Source organism: Helicoverpa armigera, chromosome 26, assembly GCF_030705265.1.
Source record: "Helicoverpa armigera isolate CAAS_96S chromosome 26, ASM3070526v1, whole genome shotgun sequence".
Lineage (NCBI taxonomy): Eukaryota > Metazoa > Arthropoda > Insecta > Lepidoptera > Noctuidae > Helicoverpa > Helicoverpa armigera.
The window spans coordinates 5332040-5359199 of NC_087145.1; the positions used below are offsets into that span (position 1 = coordinate 5332040).

Here is a 27160-nt window from a genome sequence, read left to right on the forward strand (position 1 = left end):
AAATAAATGTCCAAAATGAAAAACCAAGAAATTAAATAAAAATATTTATTGAGTAAATCTCTCTAATAATATCGTTATACATTCGGATCTACAGATCTCATGAACGGAATGGAGCCCTCTTTGGATATAGTTTTATACAAATAGGTTTATTTTTTTATTATTTTTTACAATCTTGGGTAAGGCAAGACAATGTTTACATTAAAGGCACATTGATTATTGCAAAATCTTAAAACTAAATAAACTATAACTACGTGTTTTAAGAGAACATTTTCTTGTGACAATTTTAAAAGGCAATAGTTGACCAGGGAATTCCAATTATATTTCATCAATGATTTTGATCATGCTTAGTGTTTTTAGATTAAAATTTAATTGTATATAACACTACTTTTCCTACTTCACAAAACACAAGGACTGTGTAGGATACAACTTTTCATAATAAACCTACAAAACGATTAAAACATGTAACCACAATATGTACCTAAAATTTTACAATAACTTATCAAATACATTAAAAGTAAAATATTGGCAAATAAGTAGCTAATTATATAAAAGGGTTCCTTATGAACATTATAAGCTAGATGTAAAAGTAAATTTATGATCTAAAACAAGTATTTTTCCAATCTCGGTGGTCCAAATTAATAATAACCGTTATAAATAAGTTTCTTATTGTGACCTATAGTAAATAATAATTTTATAATCAGTCACCATGACTATCTACTACGAACATTACAATATAAAAAAAATATGTATTTTTCTAAGAGCGCTTTCAAACAAGCCAATTATTTGCTGAGTGCAGAAAATCTTGCCAAAAATCCGCTACTTTGAAAGCGTTCCGTGTCAATGACCAATCCAATGGGGGATTTCCAAAAACATCAATTAATACAAATCCATAAAACATTTTATCAACATGATATCTTATATGTACTAACATTAAAACATTACAATAAACAATTCATTTGCAAGTAATATTGCAGCTGCCATTATGATTTTAGACTAGCTTCTGCCAGCGATTTCAAATCGGACTAATAGTTTCTGAGATTAGCATGTTTAAGTAAACCAATAAACATACCCTTCAGCCTTATAATATTAAGTAGATATATGTATGTAGATTCTTCTGTACTCCAAATTTTAAACTGGGTTTAAAAACCTGCCTAGATTTTTGTATGACTGCCTTAATTTATAGCTAAGTTTTACTTAGAAGCTAACTTACATTAAGTAAGTAAATATATACAGATTAAGAGATTCACAACGGGTTTCTTAGGAAGATATCATATGAGCCTGATTTTATAGTGTATATTTATGAATTACACTACATTTCATACTTATAAGTATAAAAAACAAACAACTGCGTTCTTGCCAAACTTAATGCGGTTTGTAAATTTGAGAGAATAACTCCGCAAAAAAAAACAGATTTCCCAAAAATATCAATTCGAATGTGCCATATGAGTTTACTTGAGATCGGAAATAACTTGCGAGCCGCCATTAAGTTTGGCGAGAACAGTCGAGTGCATGATAACAGGACAGTAAAACTAATAGAGCTATCAGCAAAAGTACGAGTCGGAAAACTTTGATTGGAAACTAATGGTCAGAAGTTATTTGCAAGTCGCCATTTTTACTCTAGGCATGTAGAAATGAAAAAAATACAAACTAGTAAAATTACTTTCCATGTCAAATAGGATAGGTAAAGGATTTTGCTAAAAATATATTCCTATTTTATTTAGAAAAGGTAAATACAGATTGAGCAAGGACGTAACATTAGCTGCCGGTTGCAATATACATAAACGATTGAATTACTTAAAATTATCACTTAAAAACTACTGTAGATATTCTTTTATTAAAGCTATATTTTTCTTAAATTGTTTAGTATTTTGCTTCGGCTTTAACCTTCGCAATGTATGAGCAAATATTGCTTTTTTATTTCTCTGTATGAATCGATTTTTTTATCATTAATTCTTTTACATATCCCTTATATGGAAGATACAGGATTCATAGATTATACCATTGATAAGTAAAACAAGTGATTAATCCCCATGTTTCATTAATTATTACCCATTAATAGTAGTAATATTGCAATAGCATTCATTTCGATTATGATATCGTGGGATACTGTAAACAAATATTATGTACTTAGAATACCCAGAAATTGATATTCAGTTTTTTGAGATTACTATGTAAATCTGAGATTATGAAGAGATTGCGGCTTAGCGTTAGACCAAATTCTGACTTGACCGCAAAAGGTATGACTTTAGTCTTTGTATATGTAGTGGATACATACATACCTTAATTTCCATGACTAAATATATTTTTATTGGTAGTTACTTCTTTCTTCTTGTTTCTGGTTGATGTGTCAGTGGTGCTGCGTGTCGGTCAGTGTGGTATCAGCGGTATCGTGCGTCGGTCAGTATGGTGTCAGCGGTACTGTGTGTCGGTCAGTTTGGTGTCAGTGGTACCATGTGTCGGTCAGTATGGTGTCAGCGGTACCGTGCGTCGGTCAGTTTGATGAACGTGGTGCTGTGTGTCGGTCAGTGTGGTGTCAGTGGTGACGTCCGTCGGGCAGCACGGTGAGTGTGACGGCAGTGCCGGAGTGCTTGATGAGCGCCACCACCTCAGGGTGCGGCAGGTTGCGGATGGAGACGTGGTTGATGCCCACTATCGTGTCTCCCACGTGCAGGAGACCACATCGAGCTGCTGGCGAGTTCGGGATCAGTTGCCCTGGAAAGTTGAATGTTGGTTAAAGAAATTGAATAATTAGCAGATTGTTACTGCTATACATTAAACACACAAATCAAATAAGCTCGAGCAAGCGAGCCACATGGGTGACTAAAAGGCCTGCGCAAGCGCCTGATTATTGAAACATTTTTTAAACGTAATTTTAGCCAAATGGCAGCTGCAATTTGTCTGCGTAATCTGATCTTCTCTTTCAGGGTGAGTTTTTCATACAAAATTCTTTTACACATCGATTTTTTTTAAAACACAGAATGGCTACAATGGCTAGATCCATTAAACCTTTAATAATCAAATATTCTTACCAATAGTACTGGTAGCCTTGTTAGCGGACGAAATGACGACAAAGCCAAAGCCTTCTCCTTCATTCCTGGTGACGGTCACGTCGTAAGGAACTGATGCCCATCCTCCGGTAGTTTGGTCATATTGGACACCGTACCTGAGGGTTTAAGAGGGATGAAAATTAATTCAGTATAGCTAGAGTTAAGGCTCTTGCTAATGAAACTTTCCGCGACTGGTTTCACCCGCGTTCCGGTGAAATTACTCGTATCAGCAAGTTAAATAGTCATCTCCAGGGTAACCTATATCGATATTAAATTCCATTCCAATTGGTTCATCTGTTTTTGCCTGATTGTAGAGTAAGGATGCGCTTCTTTGCCATATGGTCAAACCATGTGTTCAGTGTTAGAAACTGGCTGTACAAAATCGTAGTTTTTTTCGTATTTTGGGCCCATTGGTGAAGATATATATTTTTTAAATGTAAATATATCTAATTCTATCTAGTAGATCTAGTTTATTTTAAAATATAATGTAGGTGTTAGTGAGTAGTAAACAAATGTTAGTTATACTCACATTGGTACATGCGCGGCAGGCGGGTACATGGGCGCGGGGTGCAGTATGTTGTATGAAACAGGCGGCATGTTGTGATGCATCGCAGGATCCGCGCTGTTGATAATATTAATTACATTATAAGTTATTAATTAGCTAGTGACCCACCTGCCCTGAGTGAGAAAATCAATTGCGTCTCGGTTAAAATCTTCCTTATGAATCTCTTCATCTGTAGAGGAAGCCCGCTTTACAACCGTTGGCTAGTTCTGAAGATATGCGTAATAATAAAGATAGTTGTAAAAGTAGGTGGAAAGTGAGTTTTAGCAACGCAAGCAGGGCAATAGACGTAGGAATAGCATGTAATAGCAAAATGATGAAACTGTCGATTTGTCATTTCAGATATATACCTAAACTCCTTTGAGTTGATACTGATGAGATCGATACATAATAATATAGCTTGACAAATTCGTTTGTGACACTCGCATGGCCTATTTACTATCTACTCCCTTATGTACTTCTTACTACAAACTAGTCACTTATTTACTCCAGCTATGTAACTCCTTATGTACTCTCCCTATATTCTGCTTCATGTACCTGAATTTAATGAAGGTCAATGTATGTGCATTTTCAACCATATTCCATGTAATATGGGCAGATGTTCACAATCTTTTTGGGGGCTGGATCCGCCCCTTAACGGCCCTTTCACACGACAGTCCAGTTTTTTGCAGGATACCGTTTTTTGCAGGATCTCGTTTGATCGCAAAAGATATTATATGCTAGTGTTCACACGAGCAAACCGCATGCAGGATCCTGCAAAATACTGTTCCCGTCGATTTGTGCGATTTGGTTTTGTCACTTGAAACTGGATCGTTCGTCCAGTAAATAGCGGAAATCTTGCAAAAACGGACGCTGTGTTCACACGTAGTTCAGTTTTGCAGGATACAGTAAAATGCCGGTCCCGCAAAACTGGACTGCCGTGTGAAAGGGCTGTAACGCTACTGTCGGGTGCTACACGATTCAGATTCCACGGACTGTCACATACGAGTATGCCAAACTATAATGTTCTAGACGTGACTGGATATTAAGGTAACAGATATGAATGGTAAATCATTATTAGTGATCCATGGTGCATATGCAATGTATGGTGTTAGGTAAAGGGTTAGACGTTAACCTTTTACCTCAATCGGCGTCTTGCACGAGATTTTAGCCAGATTTTGTATTCTGACCTCCTGACATTCCAAAGTTAGCGTGTAAGCAAAATATTTATACAGTACATGTGTGCTATTTTTTTTTTAACTAAGCAGTAGTACCTACCATTTAGGAATATGTATGCCAAGAAAATAAAAGATGGTGTAAAATTTTATTATTTACAATTTGATTTGTACTTAGCAAAACTTTCTGGGTTCTAGATTATGACATTGCAGCGTTAACTGAAATGTGATTTTATTTTCCTTTACAAGCTGACTGATTTTCCTTTGCAACTGTACAATAATAAGTGTTTTTTTGTTAGTTGAAAGTAAAAATGTATACTTACGTTAATAATGGTTGGTGTGGATGTGGCGCCACCATCGTAGGCAGACCCAGAGGCTGAATATCAGCCCGATTGTGCCTCACTCCTAATGTTACCTGTGTAAATAATATTTATTAAATTCATTGTAACATTGAAAGGTTAGATTCACACAGCACAGGGACGCACAGAAACAGCAAAACAGTAAAAAATATCGAACATTTTCTGCAATATCCGCAACTTAAAAATTGACACCTTTGTACTCGAACACATGACAGCAGTGGACTCGCACTGAGGCTTATGCGTTTTTTATTCACACAATTTTGTTGGAACTTTTCCAGAATGTATTCAATAAAAGCTGAACACGCCTTACTAAGTTTAACATCGCCGTTACTTCTACTAAAACGTATTACTGTCATAGAAAACATGAGTACAACAACGTTAGAAGATGTTTAAGCAGTTTAGTGGCATCTCAGTTTTATGAAAAGGCTATACAGATGATAACTCACGTGTCCTCTAGAAGCGGCCTGGCAGACGTATGAGACGGCGCGGGTGTGCGTGGCGCCGCCCAGCGGGATGCCGTCCACCGACGTCAGCAGGTCGCCGGGACGCAGCAGCCCGTCTGCTGGACCGCCTGGAAATAGTTTAAAAATATAAAATTGCAATAGTGTAGACTAAAATACGGAACGATACATAACTTAGACTTGAATAACTATGTACTATTTTACTATGTGCATCTTGCGCTTTCTATTAATTAATTATATTAGTCATGCTCTGCTGTCAATATTAGTATGGAACAAGCATCAGCTCACATATCACTCGATTTGATTGACTGTTATAGGTGAGAAACCATGTCTAACATTATACCTAAAGAAGACTACAAAATTGCTAAACCGATTTGAAAAAAATATTTCACTCTTAAGAAGCTACGCTGCCTCCGAGTGACATTTATATTTATATAATTACGGGAAGAATATAAAAGCGGGAAACAGCTTGTTAATAAAGTAAAGTAGATTACGTACCTGGAACAACATAGCCAACAGCAACTCGGCTGCCGTCTTCAGTGCCGCCGACTATGCGAAAGCCGAAGCCGGCAGCTCCTCGTGCTAACCGCACTAACACATCGGCTTCCGGGTCTTGTCCACCTGCGCCACCGGCTTCCACCTGCGGAACATAAGACATGATTGAAATATAGGAGCAAAATAATATTGTTCCGGTTTCGACGTGACAGCGGGCCCGGGTCGGCCAACATGACCGCATCAGCACCGAGCGGGGCGGCGGAGGGGCGAGCCACGCCCGCGCGCCGCGCTCCACAGCGAGCCAGCCATCGCGCCGCGCGCTCCACGGGCAACGCATGCGCGCGCAACTCACAGATACCTCACCCTCCGAGCCTTTTCCCAAACTATGTTAGGGTCGGCTTCCAGTCCAACCGGATGTAGCTGAGTACCAGTGCTTTACAAGAAGCGACTGCCTATCTGACCTCCTCAACCCAATTACCCGGGCAACCCGATACCCCTTGGTTAGACTGGTGTCAGACTTACTGGCTTCTGACTACCCGTAACGACTGCCAAGGATGTTCAATGACAGCCGAGACCTACAGTTTAACGTGCCATCCGAACACACAGTCATTGGTGTCTAAAATATACTTAGAAAGTACATACAAACTTAGAAAAGTTGCATTGGTACTTGCCTGACCTGGAATCGAACCCGCGCCCCCATACTCGAGAGGTTGGTTCTTTGCCCACTAGGCCACAATGACTTTTTGGCAACTCACAGAAACCACGCTGGCACAGAAAGACTTCACGTAGTCACGTTACAATTTACATTCCACATTTTGTTTCTTATAACTGACTAATGTAACTAAGTTAAAATTAAACTAAATAACACCGCAGTCATCGTGTGTCATCTCTCCACTCCAAACTCTCCAGAGCATATTGAAGCAGAAACAAATATTGTAATAATTTATAATTACTAGACTAACTTTTTTCGATTTACCAGGGCAAAATATAGCTTATGTTACTTGGAGATAGTCCAAACTCTTCAATAGTAAAATATATTTTAAATCAGTTCAGTAGTCTGAGATTAAGGGGAACAACTAAATATATGGGAGAAGTCACAGAATGCTATCGGGGTGTTCTGTGATCTTTCCAAGGCGTTCGACTGCGTCCAACATGAAACGCTTACCCAGAAGCTAAAGTACTATGGTATTAGAGACAGCGCACTTAGTGTTATTAGCTCATATTTAAGCGGTAGAATGCAATGTGTTGACGTTAACGGTGTCAAATCTTCCAATCTACCCGTTCGTTTGGGCGTACCGCAAGGGTCGATTTTAGGTCCATTTTTGTTTCTTGTATATATTAATGACTTGCCATATTATTTAAAATCATTGTGTGATGTGGTATTGTTTGCTGATGACACGTCTCTAATTTTTAAAGTTGATAGGAATAGAGTAGATTTTGATGACGTGAATTCTTGTCTTTCACTAGTAACGCAATGGTTTACAGCCAATAATTTAGTTTTGAATACGAAGAAAACAAAATGTATTAAATTTGCTTTGCCCAATGTAAAAAATCTCGGTCCCGGTGTAATTTTGAACAATGAGGAACTCGAAACGGTACATGCTACGACTTTTCTAGGGATAACAGTAGACTCCAAAATTCAATGGGGTGAGCATATAACTGGCATCACGGGTAAATTAAGCTCTGCTGCGTACGCTGTCAGGAAAGTAAGAGCTCTCACCGATGTAGCCACGGCGCGTTTAGTGTACTTTAGCTATTTTCACTGCATCATGTCCTACGGAATTCTTATGTGGGGCAATGCTGCCGATATCGAGAATGTTTTCGTACTACAGAAGCGCGCTGTCCGTGCTATATACAAACTTGGTGCTAGAGTCTCCCTTAGGGAAAGGTTTAAGGATATTGGTATTCTGACTGTGGCGTCTCAATACATTTATGCCAATATAATATACGTAAGGCAAAACCTAGATTCATATAGTAAAAACAGTGACGTACATCATTTTAATACCAGAAATAAACATAAGTTGACCGCACCTAATTATCGTCTACATAAGGTGCACGGTTCATTTGTGGGGCTTTGTGTACGCATTTATAACAGAATTCCGGTTCATCTGTTGGAATTAACGGACAGTTCTTTTAAAAACAAAATCAAAGAAATTCTTGTTAAAAAGGCATATTATAATGTTAATGATTATTTCACAGATAAACGCAGATGGCAGCTCTGAAGTGGAATAAAAGTGCTTTATTTTATTTTGTATTTTTCGGTGTTTTAAATTAATAATTGATGAAATTGAAATTGAATTGTATAATTGTAAAATAAATTAATAATAATTAAATTGTAATAGACAGCTGTGTTGCTGGGAAGTTTGTTCTTCACCGCTTCTTCTTTCCAGCCATAACACTAGGAAGTGGTGAAAGGGGGGCGTTTTGGGGGTGCTGTCATTCATGTAAAATTTTGACGTTAAAAAGTGCTAATCGTATTAGCCTATTTTAATAAATGATTTTGACTTTGACTTTGACTTTGACTTTGACTATAAACTGATAACTTTATTGATAAAAATATAGATAATGGGTGTAATTTTTATACTAAGTTGTAAATGTAAATAAATATTGTAATTTACCTGTGGATAGTTGGCAACATACAGCGTGTTGGGTTGCGTTTCATTCTCATAACATGATGGCGACTGCCGCGACACTGGCGAGTGCATGTGACGGGATGGTGAAGATTCTCGTAGCCTGAAACGAAATATAATCAAGTCTGAATATTTGTGTCATTACAGTAATAACAGTACTCAAAAGAAAGTAAAACTATACAATAAATAAAATACTGAAGACCACAAAGGTACAAAATAATCTATTATTTTGTCATATTTGCGGCAAAAACTAATCGCTTAGCATAATGTCCTGTGTTCGCACTAACTCTGCTTTCTCTGGAGAAGGTGTGTTTTATTTAAAACGCCATTCGTAAAGCCATATTACCTAAGAGGAGAAGACTTGATTCTGCTGTTAGAAGAGTTGTTGGAAGGCGACTGGCTCTGCAGCCGCGTGGATGGCGAGTTCGACAGCAGCCGGTCTGTGGCACTCGTGTTGGACGGCGAGTGACTGCGGAGCCGACCTAAAATTACAATCAGTTTTATGTATGTATATTTACTTGTATGTTTTGTGTCTTATATGCTTCATAACTGCGAATAAACGCTTTGATTTTGACTGGTGTCAATACTTACATTAGAAATAAGTTAAACCCTGTTTTATATCTCAATCTATACATATAAAAGAAAGTGATGCTAGTTACACTATTTAAAACTCATGAATGGCTCAACCGTTTAAGCTGAAAATTAGAGAAGAGGTGCTTCTGTGAGTTGAAGTGAGATCGGTAGTCGCTCCTTTTAAAACACTAGTACTCAGTTGCATGGAAGCCGACTCCAAACATGGTTGGGAAAAGGCTAGGAAGATGATGATTGAAACCTATTTACAGTATGTAGTGTTTCACTTATCAGAAAATGATCTTTAATGTACTTACCAGTGGAATTAGATGGTGAATGTGGTCTTATTCTGCTGGTGGAAGGAGACTGCCTAGTCAGACCACCCATAGCCGCCGTCGTTGGAGAATGTAGCATACCGTCTTCTGGAAAACCTGGACAAAACAATACAGAATTAATACATACATAAATTTGTAAAAAGGTAAGTAGTATGTATTGGATATGTTGAATACATATTACACCATAATGTATTTATTTATACTTTGTGTACTATGATGTTAAAATGTGCTTTTACGTATCAACGTTTAACAAAATAGTTACAATGAAGCATTATTTTTGCAAGGATGGTATTACCAAATACTTTTTCCTGAATTAAAATAAAAACTGTACATTCTTACCTCCATTATCACTGCTATCTGCTACACTAGCGTTCCCCCTCCAATAAGCGGCATTCATATCAACATGCACAGTGGGGGTAGGCACCTCCCCCCAATTTCCATTGCCCCACCTCTCGTTATTCTCCCACCTATTCCCATTAGCACTCTCGTCCCATTTCTGTCCATTCTCCACCCACTTCTGTCCATTTTCTTCCCATTTCTGCCCATTCTCCTGCCATTTCTGTCCGTTTTCGACCCATTTTTGACCGTTCTCGTCCCACTTCTGTCCGTTCTGTTCCCATTTCTGTCCGTTCTCGTCCCATTTTTGTCCGTTTTCGTCCCACTTTTGTGCGTTTTCTGCCCAGTTGCGTATGTTGGAGTTGTCGACCCATGTCTCTCGTTCCTGCCACTGGTTGTCTGGTTGTGGTTCGGTCCAGGGGGTGACGACGGGTAGGGTGAGACGTCCCCCGGGAGTGCTGCTCCGTCGTCGCCGGTCTATTAGGCTTTCTCGTTCGCGGTTTTTGTGTTCGGGGACTGCGTATGTTGCTTCTGTTGACCAAAACGTTATGGATTTGAGAAACTTATTTGAAGTAGACCGACTAGTTATGCAAAGCTAAGGGTTACCTCTAAAATATAAGCAGAATCATTCACAAATCAATGGGTTATAATTGGGATAGTTGGGTATATCTATGATATAAATAATAAAATAGGCTTCTTTTGTGTCCTCAGGTACATATGATAATTGCTTATTTATTATATTCTACAACTTACCTGAGTTCATGCCATTTAGTCGATCTCTTAGGGAGTCTTGAGTGTGAAGATTTGGAGAGCGCAGTTGTTCTGCAGTCGGCGTCTTACTTCTGATTAGATTGTTGTTTGATGCAGCTGTAACAAACAATTATATTTTAAGGTGAGGTTTGTCTAGAAACGGTTCTAGTTAAGTGCAGTTATACTTAAATGACCAAGAGATATAATTTGGGAATATGATGCAATGCAGTACCTCAAGAGTAACTTTTGTTAAACTTTACATAAATAAATAAGTTATACTCACTAGAAACAGGTTGTACTCGCGTAGCGGACCGACTCCTAGGCGCTCTAGCGGCGGCATTGTTACGTCGCCACACTCGCAGCGTCGTCTCATGCATCGCTGGACAGTCTTTTAGTACCTAAGGACAAATTCATACAATACGTATACAATATTTCACAAAGAATATAGGATTAATGCTGGTATCTCTAAGAATGATTAATTGATGGAACGATTTTTTAATTAATGATGATAATGAATCCAGAAAATTATCTGGGCGATCTCGAAGAAGATTAGCCAACTGCACAGGACGAGGGCATAAGCATTTGCGCAGACACAGGTGCACTCAAACTCAAAAACGTTTATTCAAATTAGTGTTTACTTTTCGAACGTCAAAAACATAAGACAGCCCCCAAAACGCCCGCCCTTCACACTCACTATTCCTTCACTCACATAGCTCGACAGGACGGTACTAGAGAGAGATTACAAATAGGACCGACATAGTGTTCTCCGAGTGTATGAATCACCAATTTTCAGACTTCAGACTGTTTGATTTCATCCCGATACAGAAATCGAACCAGGGCCAGAAAATTAAAGTCAGATGTTGTATATAACCCATCCTTAACAATACAATATTGACTATTTACTTTCAATAAATAATGTTTAGTAACATTATGTAAGTCTTACCTGTACAACATGTTGGTGAGGCGCATGACGGACCTCAGTTTCTCCTATCTGAAGCAACAAGTCCCCTTCTCGTAGACCCGCGCATCTACTACGATCTAGTACCTAAATAAATGTTATTTATTTATTTATTTATAGTTAGTAAAAATGTATATTATATTGTTCTGTCGGAAAGGTATGTTGTTATGAAATATTCGCGCCTTTTCCATGTGTAAGGCGGAGTTATAAATAATAAAGAACAAATAGTCGATGTGATCCTTTCTCAGGCTATACACGTTTTTCTTAATTTTTTACATAGTAAGTATGTAAATATACATAGATTAACGACTGTAGGCAGTCTGCATTTAAACGGTTGTTTTAGTTTGAACGCGCGGCAGACAGTTACTTTACTAAGTACTATTAAAAAAATCTCTACAATTTTATTCCTTGCATATTTTTAGTTTTCACTTTTTTCGTGATAAATAAGTATTTCTCTTACATATTTTTTGATACAATATATTAGTTTTAAGTTTATTTTAACTTTTTAAGATTAATGTTAATATTTTAATAAAAATAACTTCTATACCTTTTTAACTTTCTGTCCGTGCACACTGTCGGCGATGGTGAACCCAAAGCCAGCGGCACCGCGGCGTAGAGTTAACACTAGTTCCCGACCCGGTTCATTTGAAGTGCTGTTGTCTGCTCGAGATTGATGTTCTGTAAACATAGAATATTAATTTAATAAATTAATTTACAAACAAGGCACATAAAGAAGAAAATTATAAAAATAACAGCAAATGTTACGATCCTTTTGCGAGACGGAGTCTCATCACTGACATCTAAATGTGGTGGTTGTAATTATAGGGCAATGCATCCATCTTCTTGTAGTTAAGTAAAATTAGTACTAATCCCGGTACTTTTTAAAACCACGTTTTATAATAAGGTAGACTTAATGAGTGTCTGTTTTAATGAGACAGCATTACTTATATTATTTCAGTTGTCAATAGGTGACGGTGACCATAATAATACTTAGGTATGTTTATTATGTAAATAAAAAAAATATATATCGATAAAGCTAGTTTTGAGTTAACAGGACAGGTTTAGATAATTGGAACAGCTTTATTCAAATAACCAGTTTGATTCGATTAATTTATGTTTTTAATGAGATTAATGTAATTAACATAATTTAACAGTTAAGGAAAATTGTAAACTTTTATTATTATACATTCTTCGAAGATGAATAAACACTAGAACCCATTTAAACAAATGATGAGTTTTTCCTTTGTTTTGATTAGTTTCTGAGAGAAAATATAAAATACGTGTGGAGTCTTACGGGCTTATCTAGAAGACAGACCAAATACATTGATTTAGTCATCATCAATAACACGTGAAAACAAAGGAAATATTACGGCAGATAAACAAAGCCATTAAATTCATATCATGAAAGCATACAACGACGAATCTTTGAATAATATGAAAAAAACTCACCACTAGCCAAAGACAGCACATGGTCCAAAGACGGACATCTTGGAAGCTCCTGATTATCATCATTTATAGTCAGTTCATCCAGATCAAAGGACCTGGACATCATCCTCCTCTGCCCAGGACTGTGGGGGGTTGGTCCACTGTCCACTTTGTCCCGAACTTGGGACGGAGGCTCGTGGTTCGGAGAATCCAGGTTAAACCTGGAATTGTAGGCCGATCTGAGTAGGGCTCTAGATTGTTCTTGGTACTAAGGAATTGGTTTTATAGAAAGCTTGGCTGATTCGTAAATAGACAAAAGACAGATACACTTTAAGACTGAACTTTTAAAAACGCTGGTGGATTTCACAGCGATAAAAAGCTAGATAGATCAGAATATTCATCAGGCATCAACCGATGATGCTTATTATCAATAACTAGCTGTTCCCCGGAATCGTCGTTCAGTCAGGAGACTGAACTGCTTTCCTCACCCAAATAAAAAATGATCCTTTACTGTAGGTATGCCGTATGAGTACCAAATTTTTTTAGAAATCGGTAATAAAATACAGTTTTGGCACTAGGTATAGAGAGACAAACACAGTTACTTTCGCATTGGAAATATTAGTAATTTAGTAAGGCTTATTACTACTAATGATATTCACCTGGTCCTCAAAGCCCTGGTGAGCTGCTGCATGGCAACAGCATCTGAAGTGGCAGGGGTGGTCGCGTCTACTGCTAGCGTGCTCAACACTCGCGTGTTTGGGTCTTCTGAGTCAAATGATAGAGGATAACCTGAGAACAAAAACATAGTAAACACAAGAAAACTCTAGTGTGTACAATCATGGCATATAAATACAAAACAATCTCTGGGTCTCGGAGTGTTATGAATTAAACTTTCTGTAAAACACTATTCTCACATATCTTTTGTTGAAATACTAAACATAAATAGGATTTCCGAACGTTAAATTAGTTCTTAAATTAGCCACTGTGGCGCTGTCAATTGTGTTATCCGACATCTTGTTTTTATTCACTTTCTTGTGCTTCCGTGCTCTCTGGACATTAAACCGTTCTTACTTAAACTCGGCATCTTTTAATTACTTTCCCTCAGGTTATGGGCCGTCCCATGCCTTTAAATATAATAGTTTGATATTTAATGTCCATAAGTAAAAGTATAGTAAAATATTTCGCGAATTATCTTACTGCACGCACGTGCATCGTTCCGGCAACATGGCTATATCTCACCTACAAATTGAGAAGTTAACCGGGCGAGAAAACTATTCCACGTGGAGATTTGCTGCAAAATCGTACCTAGAACACGAGGATTTGTGGGAATGCATTGATCCCGGCACAAATATTGACAGCAAAAAAGACGTGAAAGCCAAATCTAAGATTAATTTGTTGGTGGAACCGCTAAGTCGGCGAAAGAAGCTTGGTATAACCTACAAAAAGCTTTCGAAGACTCCGGGCTGTCGAGAAGAGTGGGTTTACTGCGGGATCTCACCAACACGCCCTTAGATAGTTGCGCCAGCGTGGAAGATTACGTGAATAAGATAATGACTGCTGCATACAAGTTACGAAATATCGGTTTTGAAGTTGGAGATGATTGGCTGGGAGCGATTATGCTGACCGGTTTACCAGAACATTATAAACCAATGATTATGGGTCTGGAAAGTTCAGGCGTAAAAATTTCAGCAGATTTCATCAAGACAAAGCTTTTACAGGAGGTGAAAATTTCCGAGTCTTCCGCATTCTTAACAAAGAAACAGAACAGCACTAACAGTACAAAGCCAAAAGGAAAAGGTCCCCGTTGTTACAATTGCAACAAATATGGCCATTTTAAAAGTCAATGCAAGGTAAAAAAAGGTGACCAAAATAATTTTTCTGCAGTTTTTTCAGCTTACAGTACAGTGATTGAAGATGACTGGTATATCGACTCAGGTGCCACAATGCACATGACAAAACGAGATGCCTGGATGTATGATTTTCAACCACCTCCGATATCTACAATAATGGTGGCGAACAATGATGTTGTTTCTGTTCAAAAGATGGGTAAAGTAAATATACAAACCTATGCAGGTAATGATAAACAACAGATCCAGGTGAGAAATGTTTTATATATTCCTGAATTGAGTGCAAACCTGTTGTCGGTCAGTCAATTGACAAAAAATGGCTGTAAAGTTGAGTTCACTGATGTTGGTTGTAATATATTTAACGCCAATAAGATTCTGGTAGCAACTGCGAGACTGACCAATAACATGTATAAACTGAACACTGTTACTGGCAATGCTTATGTAGTTTCAAGTGAAAATAAAACAGATATTTTGACATGGCACAAGAGATTGGGACACTTAAATATGGCAGATGTAAAAAGATTGGAGTTGTGTGCTGAAGGTGTGATTATCACTAATAAAGATATTAACAACATTTGTAAAATATGTTGCGAAGCAAAACAAACAAGGTCACCGTTTCCACAGTCTGGTTCGAGGGCAACTGCATTGCTAGAAATAGTTCATACCGATTTATGTGGTCCGATGGAAACACCTTCTCTTGGAGGTGCAAAATATTTCATAACCTTTACAGATGACTATTCCCGTAAGGTATATGTGTACCCTCTGAAGAACAAGATGGATATTAAATCAGTTTTTGTAAGATTTAAACAGGAAGTGGAAAATGAATTGGATAGAAAAATAAAAATACTAAGAAGCGACAATGGCACAGAATATTGTAATAAAGTGTTCTCTGATTTTTTAGCAGCTTCCGGCATCAAACACCAAACCAGTACTCCCTACACACCAGAACAGAACGGGTTAGCGGAGCGAATGAATAGAACGCTGGTTGAACGAGCAAAATGTATGCTATTTGAAGCAAAGCTGCATAAACATTTTTGGGCAGAGGCAGTTGTCACAGCAGCATATATCATAAACAGATCTCCATCACGAGCTTTGAATGAGGTAACTCCCTATGAAAAGTGGACAGGTAAGAAACCAAACATTTCACATCTGAAGATTTTTGGCTCAAAGGCTATGGTACATATTCCAAAGCAGAACCGTTTGAAATGGGATCAAAAGTCTCGAGAATTGATGTTTATGGGTTACTGTGATAACACAAAAGGCTACAGATTGTATGACTCAGTAACTAAAAAGACAATAACTAGCAGGGATGTGATATTTATTGAGAAAAATACCCATAATGTGACATCACCATCACCACAAAATATACCACATCTAATTAGTATTCCTTCTGATAATACACAGGGTACTGAAACAACATCTGCTGATGCCATCCCACCGAATGAGACACTTGATGCTATATTGTCACCCTCGAGTGCTGACACATCCTTTGACAGTTGTGTGACTACTACAAGGACAGATGATGAGACATATTATCCCAGTACAAATGAAGACAGCGATAGTGAAAATAGTTGTACTATGAACATCACGTTAAGGTCACATCAAAGACAGGGAAATAATTTAATGTGTGCCCATCTAATTACAAATCCTGTAACTGTCAAGGAAGCTTTATCAAGCACTGATGCTGAACATTGGAAGGCTGCAATGGATGAGGAGTATCAATCCCTATTAGAAAATAGTACATGTCAACTGACTGCCCTTCCAGCCAATAAACGTCCAATACCATGCAAATGGGTTTTTAAGAAGAAAACAAATGAAAATGGAGAATTAGTAAAGTATAAAGCAAGGCTAGTAATTAAAGGTTGCTCTCAGAAACCTGGAATTGATTACACAGAGGTATATTCGCCAGTTGTGAGGTATGCTTCTCTAAGATATTTGTTTGCATTATCAGTCAAGTATGATTTAGAAATATGGCAGTTAGATGCTGTATCAGCTTTTCTACAAGGCGACATAGAAGAAGAAATTTATATGATGCAGCCACCTCAGTATAGCAATGGTGACCAAGTATGTCGACTAAAAAAATCCTTATATGGGTTAAAGCAAGCAAGCCGACAATGGAACAAAAAATTAAGTTCAAAACTGAAAGGACTAGGTCTAATACAGAACAAATTAGATCCATGTATCTATAGCAAAGTTGTAAGCAATAATGATATGGTTTTTTTAGCTATATATGTTGATGATATAATTTTATTCTCTAATAATAAAGCCTCTACAGATTATATCAAGGAAGAGTTACAAAAACAATTTAAAATAAAGGATCTGGGAGAAATTAAGTACTGTATTGGCATACATGTAGAAAGAAACAGGAAGGAGGGAATTTTATATCTAGACCAGAAGAAGTATATACAAGAAGTCCTACAGAAATATGGCATGTCTGATTGCAAAGGTGTTAAAACTCCAATGGATACAAATACTAAGTTTATAAATTCTGAGGAAGACAAAATTCTACATGACATCCCGTATCAAGAGATTATTGGTTGTTTATTGTATATTTCACAAATTACTAGACCAGACATAAGTTTCGTTATAAATTTGTTGAGCAAGTACAATAATAAACCTCAAATGTTGCATTGGTTAGCTCTGAAGAGAGTAATGCGTTATCTAAAGAGCACTGAAAACTATAGAATGAGATATAAGCAGAATACAGAGGAGAGTATGGCTCATGGTTACTGTGATGCAGATTGGGCAAGCTCAGATGACGATCGGCGTTCCTGCACTGGATACACATTCTTGTTTCAGGGAGGATCTATCAGCTGGAACTCTAGACGCCAGCCAACTATTGCACTTTCAACGACTGAAGCAGAGTATATGTCGTTGTCATCATGTGTACAAGAAGCTATGTGGCTAAAACAATTTCAAGAAGGTTTTTGGCCTCAACTGAAGGATGAAGCTATGATAATTTATAGTGATAATCAAAGTTCTATAAAACTTTCAGGTACTGATGGCTATCATTCTAGGACCAAGCACATTGATGTAAGGCACCACTTCGTGCGAGATAAAGTTGCTGAAGGGCTCATTGATGTGAAGTACATGCAGACCAACATGATGGTAGCCGACTCACTCACCAAGGCGTTGCCGCAATCAAAGTTGGAGTACTGCTCATCCAAGATGGGGTTGATTTATGTTTAAGGGAGGATGTTGAAATACTAGGTAAACATAAATAGGATTTCCGAACGTTAAATTAGTTCTTAAATTAGCCACTGTGGCGCTGTCAATTGTGTTATCCGACATCTTGTTTTTATTCACTTTCTTGTGCTTCCGTGCTCTCTGGACATTAAACCGTTCTTACTTAAACTCGGCATCTTTTAATTACTTTCCCTCATCTTTTTCTCGATCTAGACTGAGGGATGTGATAGGGTGTCCCGCCACCACCGAACCATCAAACATAATTTTTTTACGCCAACTTTGACTCTATTCAACATAATATATCCTCGTTATCCTCCCACCTTTGTCGTCCACAATCCATATTTTCTCCATGACAAGCATGTAATCGTCCAGACATATCGTCTTATTTAAAGTTCATTCATCGCTTCTTTAGTCCTACCCCTTTCTCTACGCCTACTATCATCATTGAACTTAATTAGCTATAGAACATTTATCTTAATTACCTCTCACAAGATGCAGCGTGACGTCAGTGCCGAGTGTGATGGACTGGAAGATTTGAGCAACATGTGCGTGGGATAACCCTCTCACGCCGCGATTTCCCACTCCTACCACTACGTCACCAGGACGAAGCGCTCCTGTAAGGGTTAACTTAATATAAATTATCATCCATATAATCCTACAAAAGTCAAGAATTAGTAAATAGTTTTAAATAAAAGTAGTTAGTGCCGTCAATAGACTTCCGCTTTTGTCCTGGACTAATTTGGAAATTATGAGTGAGAAGTTACAGTTCACGCATATCAAGTTTGCATTTCTGAAGTTAGCTAATTGAAGCCTCACGTAGATAAATAGTAAATGGTTAAATTCCAAAATTTAGAAGTGTTAGACAAACCAAAAAGAATGTTTATTTCAAATCCTACCGAAGAACTCTTAGAATGGTTAGGTATGATGAGCTCCATGTCTTACCATCAATCCAAGCTGGACTGTGCGGCACTATACTACGTATTTGAAGGTAACCTTCTGTCTCCGGTATACCTTCAGCGCCGATTAAGGTAAAGCCTAGACCCTAGAAAAAAAAAATAGATTTGTAAAGGGTTACCTTATTACGTTAATTCTTTACAAACTGGATTGCGATTTTAGAGGTATATTTTGCACGTAGGAAAGTAAGCGTAAAGAGCAATAAGTTTTTTAATTGTGATCATACTTGGTCTACATAAAATTAGAAATCATGAGCATCACTCATTTCAGTCACAACAGAAATAAATTAAAACATGAAACTGTACATTTAGAAACAGTAGCAGTATTTAAGTCATTCGTCACGGTGTCGGAGCAAGGATAAACAGGGTCAACCACGGTTCAGCGCCCAGGACGGAAACACGGGGACTCTTTGCAAGAAAGTCCTGACGAACATTATATGAGCATTTTATTCGCTTTTGCAGCAATTTTTAACAACAAATTTTCCATTATACATGTCGATGTTACGGTTAGGGTTGAGTACACCTGAGGGACCAACAACTTAGACCACGGTGATAAGTCCTTGTTTACCTCGGGCCAAAAGGCAATATAGTGACGGATAGAATATAGAATTACGTTAATAAAGATAACCATAAGTGTGTATAGGAAAATGTTATGAGAAATGTTATAACTATAAATAAATAAACTACACAGGTATGAAGCCCTTTTCTTTCAATACACAATACTCAATTCTTTATTAGCATTCCATATGTTATACAGTTTATTTTAATAAAAAAGTTGCAACTTAATATTTTTGCAAAGGCGCTAGCCACGTGGTCATCATAGCCTAACTGGAAAACGATATCAAAATAAGACATTGACAACTAGATCCTGGTACGCAAAACTACCGGAAACAGACATACCTTTCATATGATTCACAAACTTACCGCAAATTCGGTAGGTACATTGGCACATGATTGTTAGGTACATAACTTACCTGTGTGCCTTTAGTGAGTGTGAGTGTGAATCTCTCGCCTCGAAGTTCCCCAGTGGGCGTAGGCCCGTTAGACTGGCTGTTACCACTGTGTTCCGATGATAATTTCTCCGCTGAAATTAAATTAAGTTTACTATGTATTTACATTTTCATATCTCGCTCTCTGAACTCTCTAAATTGGTTCAGTCGTATTGTCCTGAAAGCGCGACAACGCTTACGTGAAAAGCGAGGACAAAACTGCGGGCAGAAGTCAATTTTTTAATAAGGGTGTATTAGTATTTTATTAATTCATTTAAATCAGGCATCTATTATGACAAAGGACCTGGGTATGGTTAATTGCATGCTCACATTGGTTCATTGGTCACCTATAAAAATTGGGCCTCTTTTGCGATTCCTTCATCCTATTTCGGCCCATTTTAACTGATTTATGCATCAATCTCTTACCGCATTTTCTCTTAACATTCAGATTCATGTAAATAAGCATGAATATTAATCAAAGATATTACTGCACGCTCAATTGAGCCCGTATTTTAAAGCTTTTACTTGTCGACACCATATAAAGATAGTTGACGCGAATATGGTTAGGAATTCACGCATATTTTGCCGTTTTAATTGTCTCTTTAAACGGTATGTTTCGTTGAATGGGAGACTATGGGAAAGTATGATGTTTAGATAAATAATCGATTCTATCTTCACATTCCATGTTATAACAGCAGATTGTGAGGGCTTTTATTTTTATTTATTTATTTAATACGTTTTGCTCAATTGTGAACAACGGCAGAATTGGCGCCTTAGGCACAAATGTTTTCTACCAGTCTATCTTTGTGTGGTGAAATTGCACTTTTCTTTGATAAAATAAAAAAAGGTTTTTATTTTTTAACCATAACACGCAATTTGGTCATGAAGATTAAATTTTGAGATCATGAAACTAAGTTATTTCGTTTGAAACGGCGATGTTTATACACGATGATTCCTAATTACCATCCACCATAAAGCTTTCCTCTATCAATTTTAAAAGGTTTCTGGTTTTATAGAAATCTATGAAAACAAATACATATAAAGTAACATAGTTTCAACGGAAGCCCAGCGTTGCATATCATATATTCACGATTGAGGCGAAGTTTCTCTCACAAACAGAGTCAAAAATAGCCAAATGTTTACAGTGATTACATAATCTGAGAACAACAGACATAATTGAGGCGTTTTGTTGAAAGTTAGCAGTTATGATGGGTAAATCATTCATTAGAACAATTAACATTTTGTGATGTAATTTTGTGTTAAGAAAATATACTTAGAGGTAAAACCCGTAGAAATTGAAAGAAGAGGTCTAGTTTTGAACACACCTGTAACTACCAAGTAACAGAGATTTTGGCTAGAAAAAATTTGGATTGGATTGAATTAGAAATTAATATTAATACAACCGCGATAAAATCCGTAAAAGTGGTTTTATTTAAATGTCTTATATTCGCGTTAGTATCAGAAATCAAAAAAATTGGAAGCCGATTTTGCTACTTTACTTCGTTCCCTGAGCTCATCTATAAAATAACAAAAATAAATTTTAGCACATTTTCCAACATGCGTGCCTTTAGTTTCGAAAACCACTAGTGTCTATGTCAAGGACTACAAAACCGTTTAGATAATCGCCCTCTCATTATGTACACGCGAGTGAGCATCAAAGGATTTTCGGTTATTTGTTCGTTCATCCTTTACACATGAGAAAACTATTATGGGAGTCTTTAGAAACGTTCGGATTACGAGGTACTTGGCACTATTGAAACCCTTTCATATGGCAGATTTCTGGAGTAGTAGTTGTCTTGATAGAGGATTGATAGTTAGCATATTGTTTAGTTCAACCTAGGTTTACATTCTCTCAGATCTAATTTAAGCCACAGCTGCAAAATGATTACAGAGATTAGAGCAATAAATAGGCGCACATTATGTTTTCTGCCTGAAAGAAATAGTGCGGAATTGGTCAGAGATATGGCGAATTAGCCGACAACTACAGTTGAAATGTAATTACGATCAATAATAACTCCAAAGAATTATCAGTTTCCGTTCGTCCCGCTAGTATCGTGATCAAACGGGAATACCCCTAAAAAGTTTAATATAGCCAGTAACTTGTTAAAGATGATGGTCATTAAAAAAACTCTTCTAACAAACTAACCATACACATAGCAATAGATGTCCTCACTTATGTAGGTTTCAGTTAATCTAATAAAGTAAATGTACTACATAAGCAGAGTTACACTGTTACAAAACAAGTTCTGGCTGAATTACTTCCAGTCAAGTGTAACGTAGCATAATATATAATTGAGTTATTACTTCCTGAATTTTACATGGACACCGAGACTTACATAAGAGATTTATTGGTACTGTCTTTGGCCTTACAGCTTGCTAGGTTACTTTAATCCCTCATAGATAGTAACTCTTTGAATGTTTTATGATAGTACCCAGTTGTTTTCTTTTAGAATGCGATACAGTCTAAGTTTTCTTGGAGTGGATTCAATTTGAGGAGACAAAATTAATGCATTTGTTAAACTGTTTACTCTCCAGTCTGGGTTTTGTTAATACAAATTGTTGCAGAAGATAAATTAGCGTTTGTATTAAAATTTAATTAAAAGTTTTAAAACCACAGATAAAAACTTCATTTAAAGACGATGAAGGCTAAAAATAGCTGTCAGTGACCATTCCTAATTTAATTCATTCACGTTCAAACTATAGATGCAATTAATAGATCAAGATAGAATTTTAAGTATTTTCCAAAACACAAACTTACCTCTCAATCTCCTCGCTTGCAGCACTGGGTTTTCATACTGTGTCCTTCTATTAATATGGTCGACATAATAAGATCCGTATCTTTCATCAGTTACTCGTTCCCAGCCAAAGGGTAGTTCATCTTCTCCACACTCTCCGAGGGAGTGTTTTCTCACCCTTGCTAGTCTTGGATCCAACCAGTGAGAAGTTCCTGTGTTATGGCTGTAACAAATAAACATCTCATTAGTTATTTGAGATTTTTGATAGTATGTAATACATGTAAAAAGTCTTATAATTCGTAGATTAGGCTTTTCCCTACTAAATTAAAGTCAGCTTTCTGTAGAACTGGATGCAGCAGAGTATCGGTGTTTGGAATGTCCATTTGACCACTTCCACCCTGTTCCTCAGGAAACCAAACACCGCAAGGAGACTGCTCTTGGAACCCATTTTAAAAGTCATGACCTTCCCACTACGCTGTAGTGTCCATGAATGCAGAAGTTTTATTATAAAAACTCTGCTTACAAAAAAGTGTCTAGTGTTTTTATTTATTTCTACAACAGCTACTGCTATGAAGGTGACCTAAGTTAATAATAGTCTATGACACAGGTAATTATAACTCCTTTCTTATGTTTATTTTTATCTTTGTTAATCAATAGAATAGACACATACAATGAAATACCATACTGGTATTTCTTTATCAATTTTATGCAAAAGACAATGAATAATATCAGAAAAAATGGAAAATATGCATGTATAAGAAAACAATTAAATTACTAAAGAAAGAGATATTGAACTCTTTGGTATAGTAACAAGTGGATAATAAAGAAATGTAGTATGTAGCCAACTTGTGATTTAAGCATTAAGTATTGCTTCAACTAGGCTGACTATTAGACTGTTAAAATTCCTAGCTAACCGCAAATAGTGCATTTATTTGTTGCTACAAGGAATTCTGAAAGTTGGAATTAATGCTTCACACTAAGTATGTCAGTAAGTGGTAAGTAGACAATTATTTAAAACTAGATGTTTACTGCAGTTTCATTTTTGTGAAACTAGGTACTTCTCATTCATGGATAAAATATAACCGGATGACATAAGGTGTTAGTAAAGTAAAAAAAAATTCAAATCAGTGGAGCCATTAAAAACAAAGAAATGTTTCTTAATAATGATAGTGAAGTTAAGCCTTTCAAATTCTTATTATTGTTTATAAATATTTGTTTCCAAATGACAAAATATAGGGGAATAGGTACAGCGTTTATCAGCTTAGATATTGTTTTGAAAATTAACTCAATATATTTCTGTATATCAGACTCGATCAACATGGACTGTTTAGTAAGATATCCTAGTGTTTATTAATTTAAATATCTTTAATTTTATTGGTCTACGTTAATCAATTGATGACAACAAAAACTACTTTTTAATGAATGTTTTATCACTTACTCAATGAAATACACCTCTCCTGAGGGTGTAAAAGCTTTCTCCCACATGGGAGGCAGTGGTCCCAGGTTATATTCATCCTCATCCTCCCTTTTAAGCACAGCTTCACCGGGTCTCACACCAACTACAGAACCACCCACTGTCCCTGCAGTTCCAGAGCTATGGGTGGAGATCCCTGCTGAGGACAGCCTGTCCGAGTCCACAGAACTCTGAGCCATGGCAATTTTTATTACAAAACACTATATTCAACACATTTTACGCACAACACTGCTAAAATTCACTCATGTTCGCGCCAAACTAAACAGAACTTCTTAAAATTTTCAAATAAAGAACACTTTGTCTCCCTTATCTTCATAGATAATTATTCCTTTTTTCTTTCATTCTTCTCGCAATTTACTCATCGATATGGCATTCCGTAAAAACAAAACAATACAGGAATGCCAGTGACCACGTATGAGTCATTTTGGGACTGACTCCTCACTGACTTGTCGATTCGTGTATTTTTTTACCTGCGCCATAGAACACGTAACAAATAACTGGATTTCAATTAGCCTTCCGTCAGACCTTGTTAGCAATCGCGATGCACTCGGCTCAATGTAATGATATGTGCTGCAGGTGCATCGTAACGAACGTTAACGATGACAATATCATACCACATTTCTCACATTCACTAGGCAGTCGTAACGGTAAATGATCACAAAATGTATTCTATGACATGTAAATAAGATAAGTTCACTTTCTCACAAACAGGTAAACTGAATCTCTATATTTTTGAAAGTGGGTGCAACAAGTGTAGGCACACATCTACAGATGTTTGTTTATAGCCACAGCCAGTACTTAATTAAAGGTTGTTCCACTCTTTATTGAATTAATGACCGTACCAACGAAGATTTAATTAACACTTCAGGTTAGCACAGGTTTAATATTCACTGTAAATTCATTTATAGTCGCAATGTCACATAAAAACTAGATTATTTAACAAAAAAAAAAACGTAAAACGGACTCATTCCACTAAATTGAATACATTTACACAAACATAGACAACAACTATAACATCACACACACTAGACTTCTCTAGAGATGCACCTGCATCGTAACATCGATGTAACGGATTTGTAAATTAACTTCTGTCGCGATCATCGTATAGAAAATGATAATTCAAGTGTATTTGTCAACTTTCAATGTCTCATCATATGAAACCAGTTAGTTATTATTACGAAAAATTGTTTTTTTCTGATGAATTTATTAATACATTTCTAAATGGTTTGAATAAAATATAAATGGAATCGATTTAATATTATTCCATAGCAACTCTTCACTCATTACGTTCCGTAGCGCGCAGGTGTACAATTTTAACCATGACCTAAATAAATTAAATAGTTATTTGATGAATTGATTTTAAATAATTTAAATGAAAAGTAAACATGTATTTTTAGATTAGAGGTTATTAAAATAACTAAATATTATCTGTATCTACTAATTAATGCAAAGAGCAACGTATGTCAAAAGTTTCGTCATCGTTCTCATTTCTTCCGAGTAAATAACACCCCGTTAATAATACGTCTATTCACCGCTAGATGGCATAACAAGACAAACGTTGATTTTCCACATAGTCGACTCACAAGTCATAATATTTTATTTACGAGTTTAATTTTTACATTTAACTGTACTAACTGTGTAGAAAATAAGGATAAAAATACATATTTTCGTAGTTTGAAGAAAATTCAAAACACAAAACAGCATACTTAGTTGGTTTAATTTTTTCTTCTTTACCTACTATTTTATATCATTAACACTTTAAGCAAAACATGCGCCTAATAAAAAAAAGTCTTCAAAAATCCTGATCGAAGAGCAGCAAGATAGGATGGAGATAGGATGGAGGTTTAGTCGCTACAATAGGGACTTCTTTGTAGTGAAATCGATGAGGGCAAAGAAAATTCTTCGTCGAGTCGAAGTTGAAAAGTCGAGGAAGGTTCCGGTTGTTTTCTAAAAAGTCGTGAATCAGGTATTAAAAAACTTTATTGAGGTATATAAACTTTATAGAGGGTGAGGGATATATTTTTTTAATGTCGTTAGTGGCGAGGTGGTACAATGTGTCCATGTTTTCTGTTGGATAAAAGTCGATCCAATACCTCACTTTAATTATTGCTTTTCTAATTTGTATTCTCCACTCTGTTTGTGACATCGCTCTCGGACACCTGGCACTCCTTCATGCCTTTCGCCAGCTTCGACTGGGGATGGAAAGTTGCAGCGAAAAATTTCCCACATGGTCTGATGGTCTAATCTTTACTTGACCATACCAACGTAGTCGGTTCTCCTGCAAATTATCTGCAATATCGACTAGAATCGATACAATATACCTAAGTACATTACATAAAGAGAAATAAACAGTCTTTATTATTGTAATTTACACTCTTCCTTTATTTCAACTTGTACAGATTTCAAATAACAGACAGAGTTTTGTGGTGTTGATGACTCTTGTCATCGGATAAAATATGCCGAGTGCTATATTATATTACATACAGGAAATGTCATTATTAAGGCGAGGAAGTGGTCAAAAATAATTCCATAACCGGCACGCGCATCTAAGGCGCCAAAAGGGGTCGGAGCGTCTGAGCGGGGCGAGGATAACAATACGCGCGCTAGCTTATAACTAAAAGTCGTAAGCGACAAAATGGTTTTGTAATTTTATTATTTAGAAATGATAATTTGATAAAAAATCCTACTACAATTTTAAAGAGTATGTATATACTCAACTACTAAAAAAGTTAAGAGGCTTTAATCGGTCCCGTTTGCCCATAATATGTGAATCTCTTTTTAAAAAGAGGTATGTTTGATATATTTTTCTCTGTTATAAAAGTTACCTAATCATGTTTCTACAACTAACAAAATAAGGTTTATATCATGAACTTTCAGGTAACCAAGTTGTATTT

At 36.7% G+C, this 27160-nt stretch overlaps 2 protein-coding genes across 5 annotated transcripts in view; one reads left to right on the forward strand and one right to left on the reverse strand.

Moving 5' to 3' along the window:
• LOC110375042 (filamin-A) overlaps positions 1 to 27160 on the forward strand; it is a 307158-nt gene that overhangs the window by 199229 nt on the left and 80769 nt on the right. The window lies entirely within an intron of this gene.
• Positions 32 to 25357, reverse strand: LOC110375047 (membrane-associated guanylate kinase, WW and PDZ domain-containing protein 1). 4 transcript variants are annotated; one of them, XM_064041698.1, is made up of 22 exons: positions 24231 to 25357; positions 22816 to 23015; positions 20043 to 20152; positions 19058 to 19157; positions 18598 to 18729; positions 13742 to 13871; positions 13107 to 13321; positions 12205 to 12335; positions 11643 to 11744; positions 10983 to 11097; positions 10703 to 10816; positions 9953 to 10480; positions 9596 to 9709; positions 9055 to 9190; positions 8697 to 8811; positions 6082 to 6223; positions 5569 to 5693; positions 5087 to 5178; positions 4731 to 4781; positions 3577 to 3669; positions 3030 to 3163; positions 32 to 2712 (listed from the first exon to the last, which is right to left on the reverse strand). In XM_064041698.1, exons 1-22 carry the CDS (start codon positions 24443 to 24445, stop codon positions 2534 to 2536), a joined length of 3273 nt encoding a protein of 1090 aa, XP_063897768.1. In that variant the 5' UTR covers positions 24446 to 25357; the 3' UTR covers positions 32 to 2533. The 4 variants fall into 4 exon arrangements, with proteins under 4 accessions (XP_063897768.1, XP_063897769.1, XP_063897771.1 ...); XM_064041699.1 differs by having other exon boundaries at positions 13107 to 13303; positions 24231 to 25356; XM_064041701.1 differs by lacking the exon at positions 4731 to 4781 and having other exon boundaries at positions 13107 to 13303; positions 24231 to 25354.

Excerpts from the sequence above, each read along its gene's own strand:
- LOC110375047 (XM_064041698.1), bottom strand. The coding sequence starts at position 24,445 with ATGGCTCAGAGTTCTGTGGACTCGGACAGGCTGTCCTCAGCAGGGATC. Across the intron at positions 9,710-9,952 it reads AGATAGCAGTGATAATGGAG|GTTTTCCAGAAGACGGTATG; the intron begins GTAAGAATGTAC and ends TGTTTTGTCCAG. Across the intron at positions 5,694-6,081 it reads TGTTGGCTATGTTGTTCCAG|GCGGTCCAGCAGACGGGCTG; the intron begins GTACGTAATCTA and ends AACTATTTCCAG.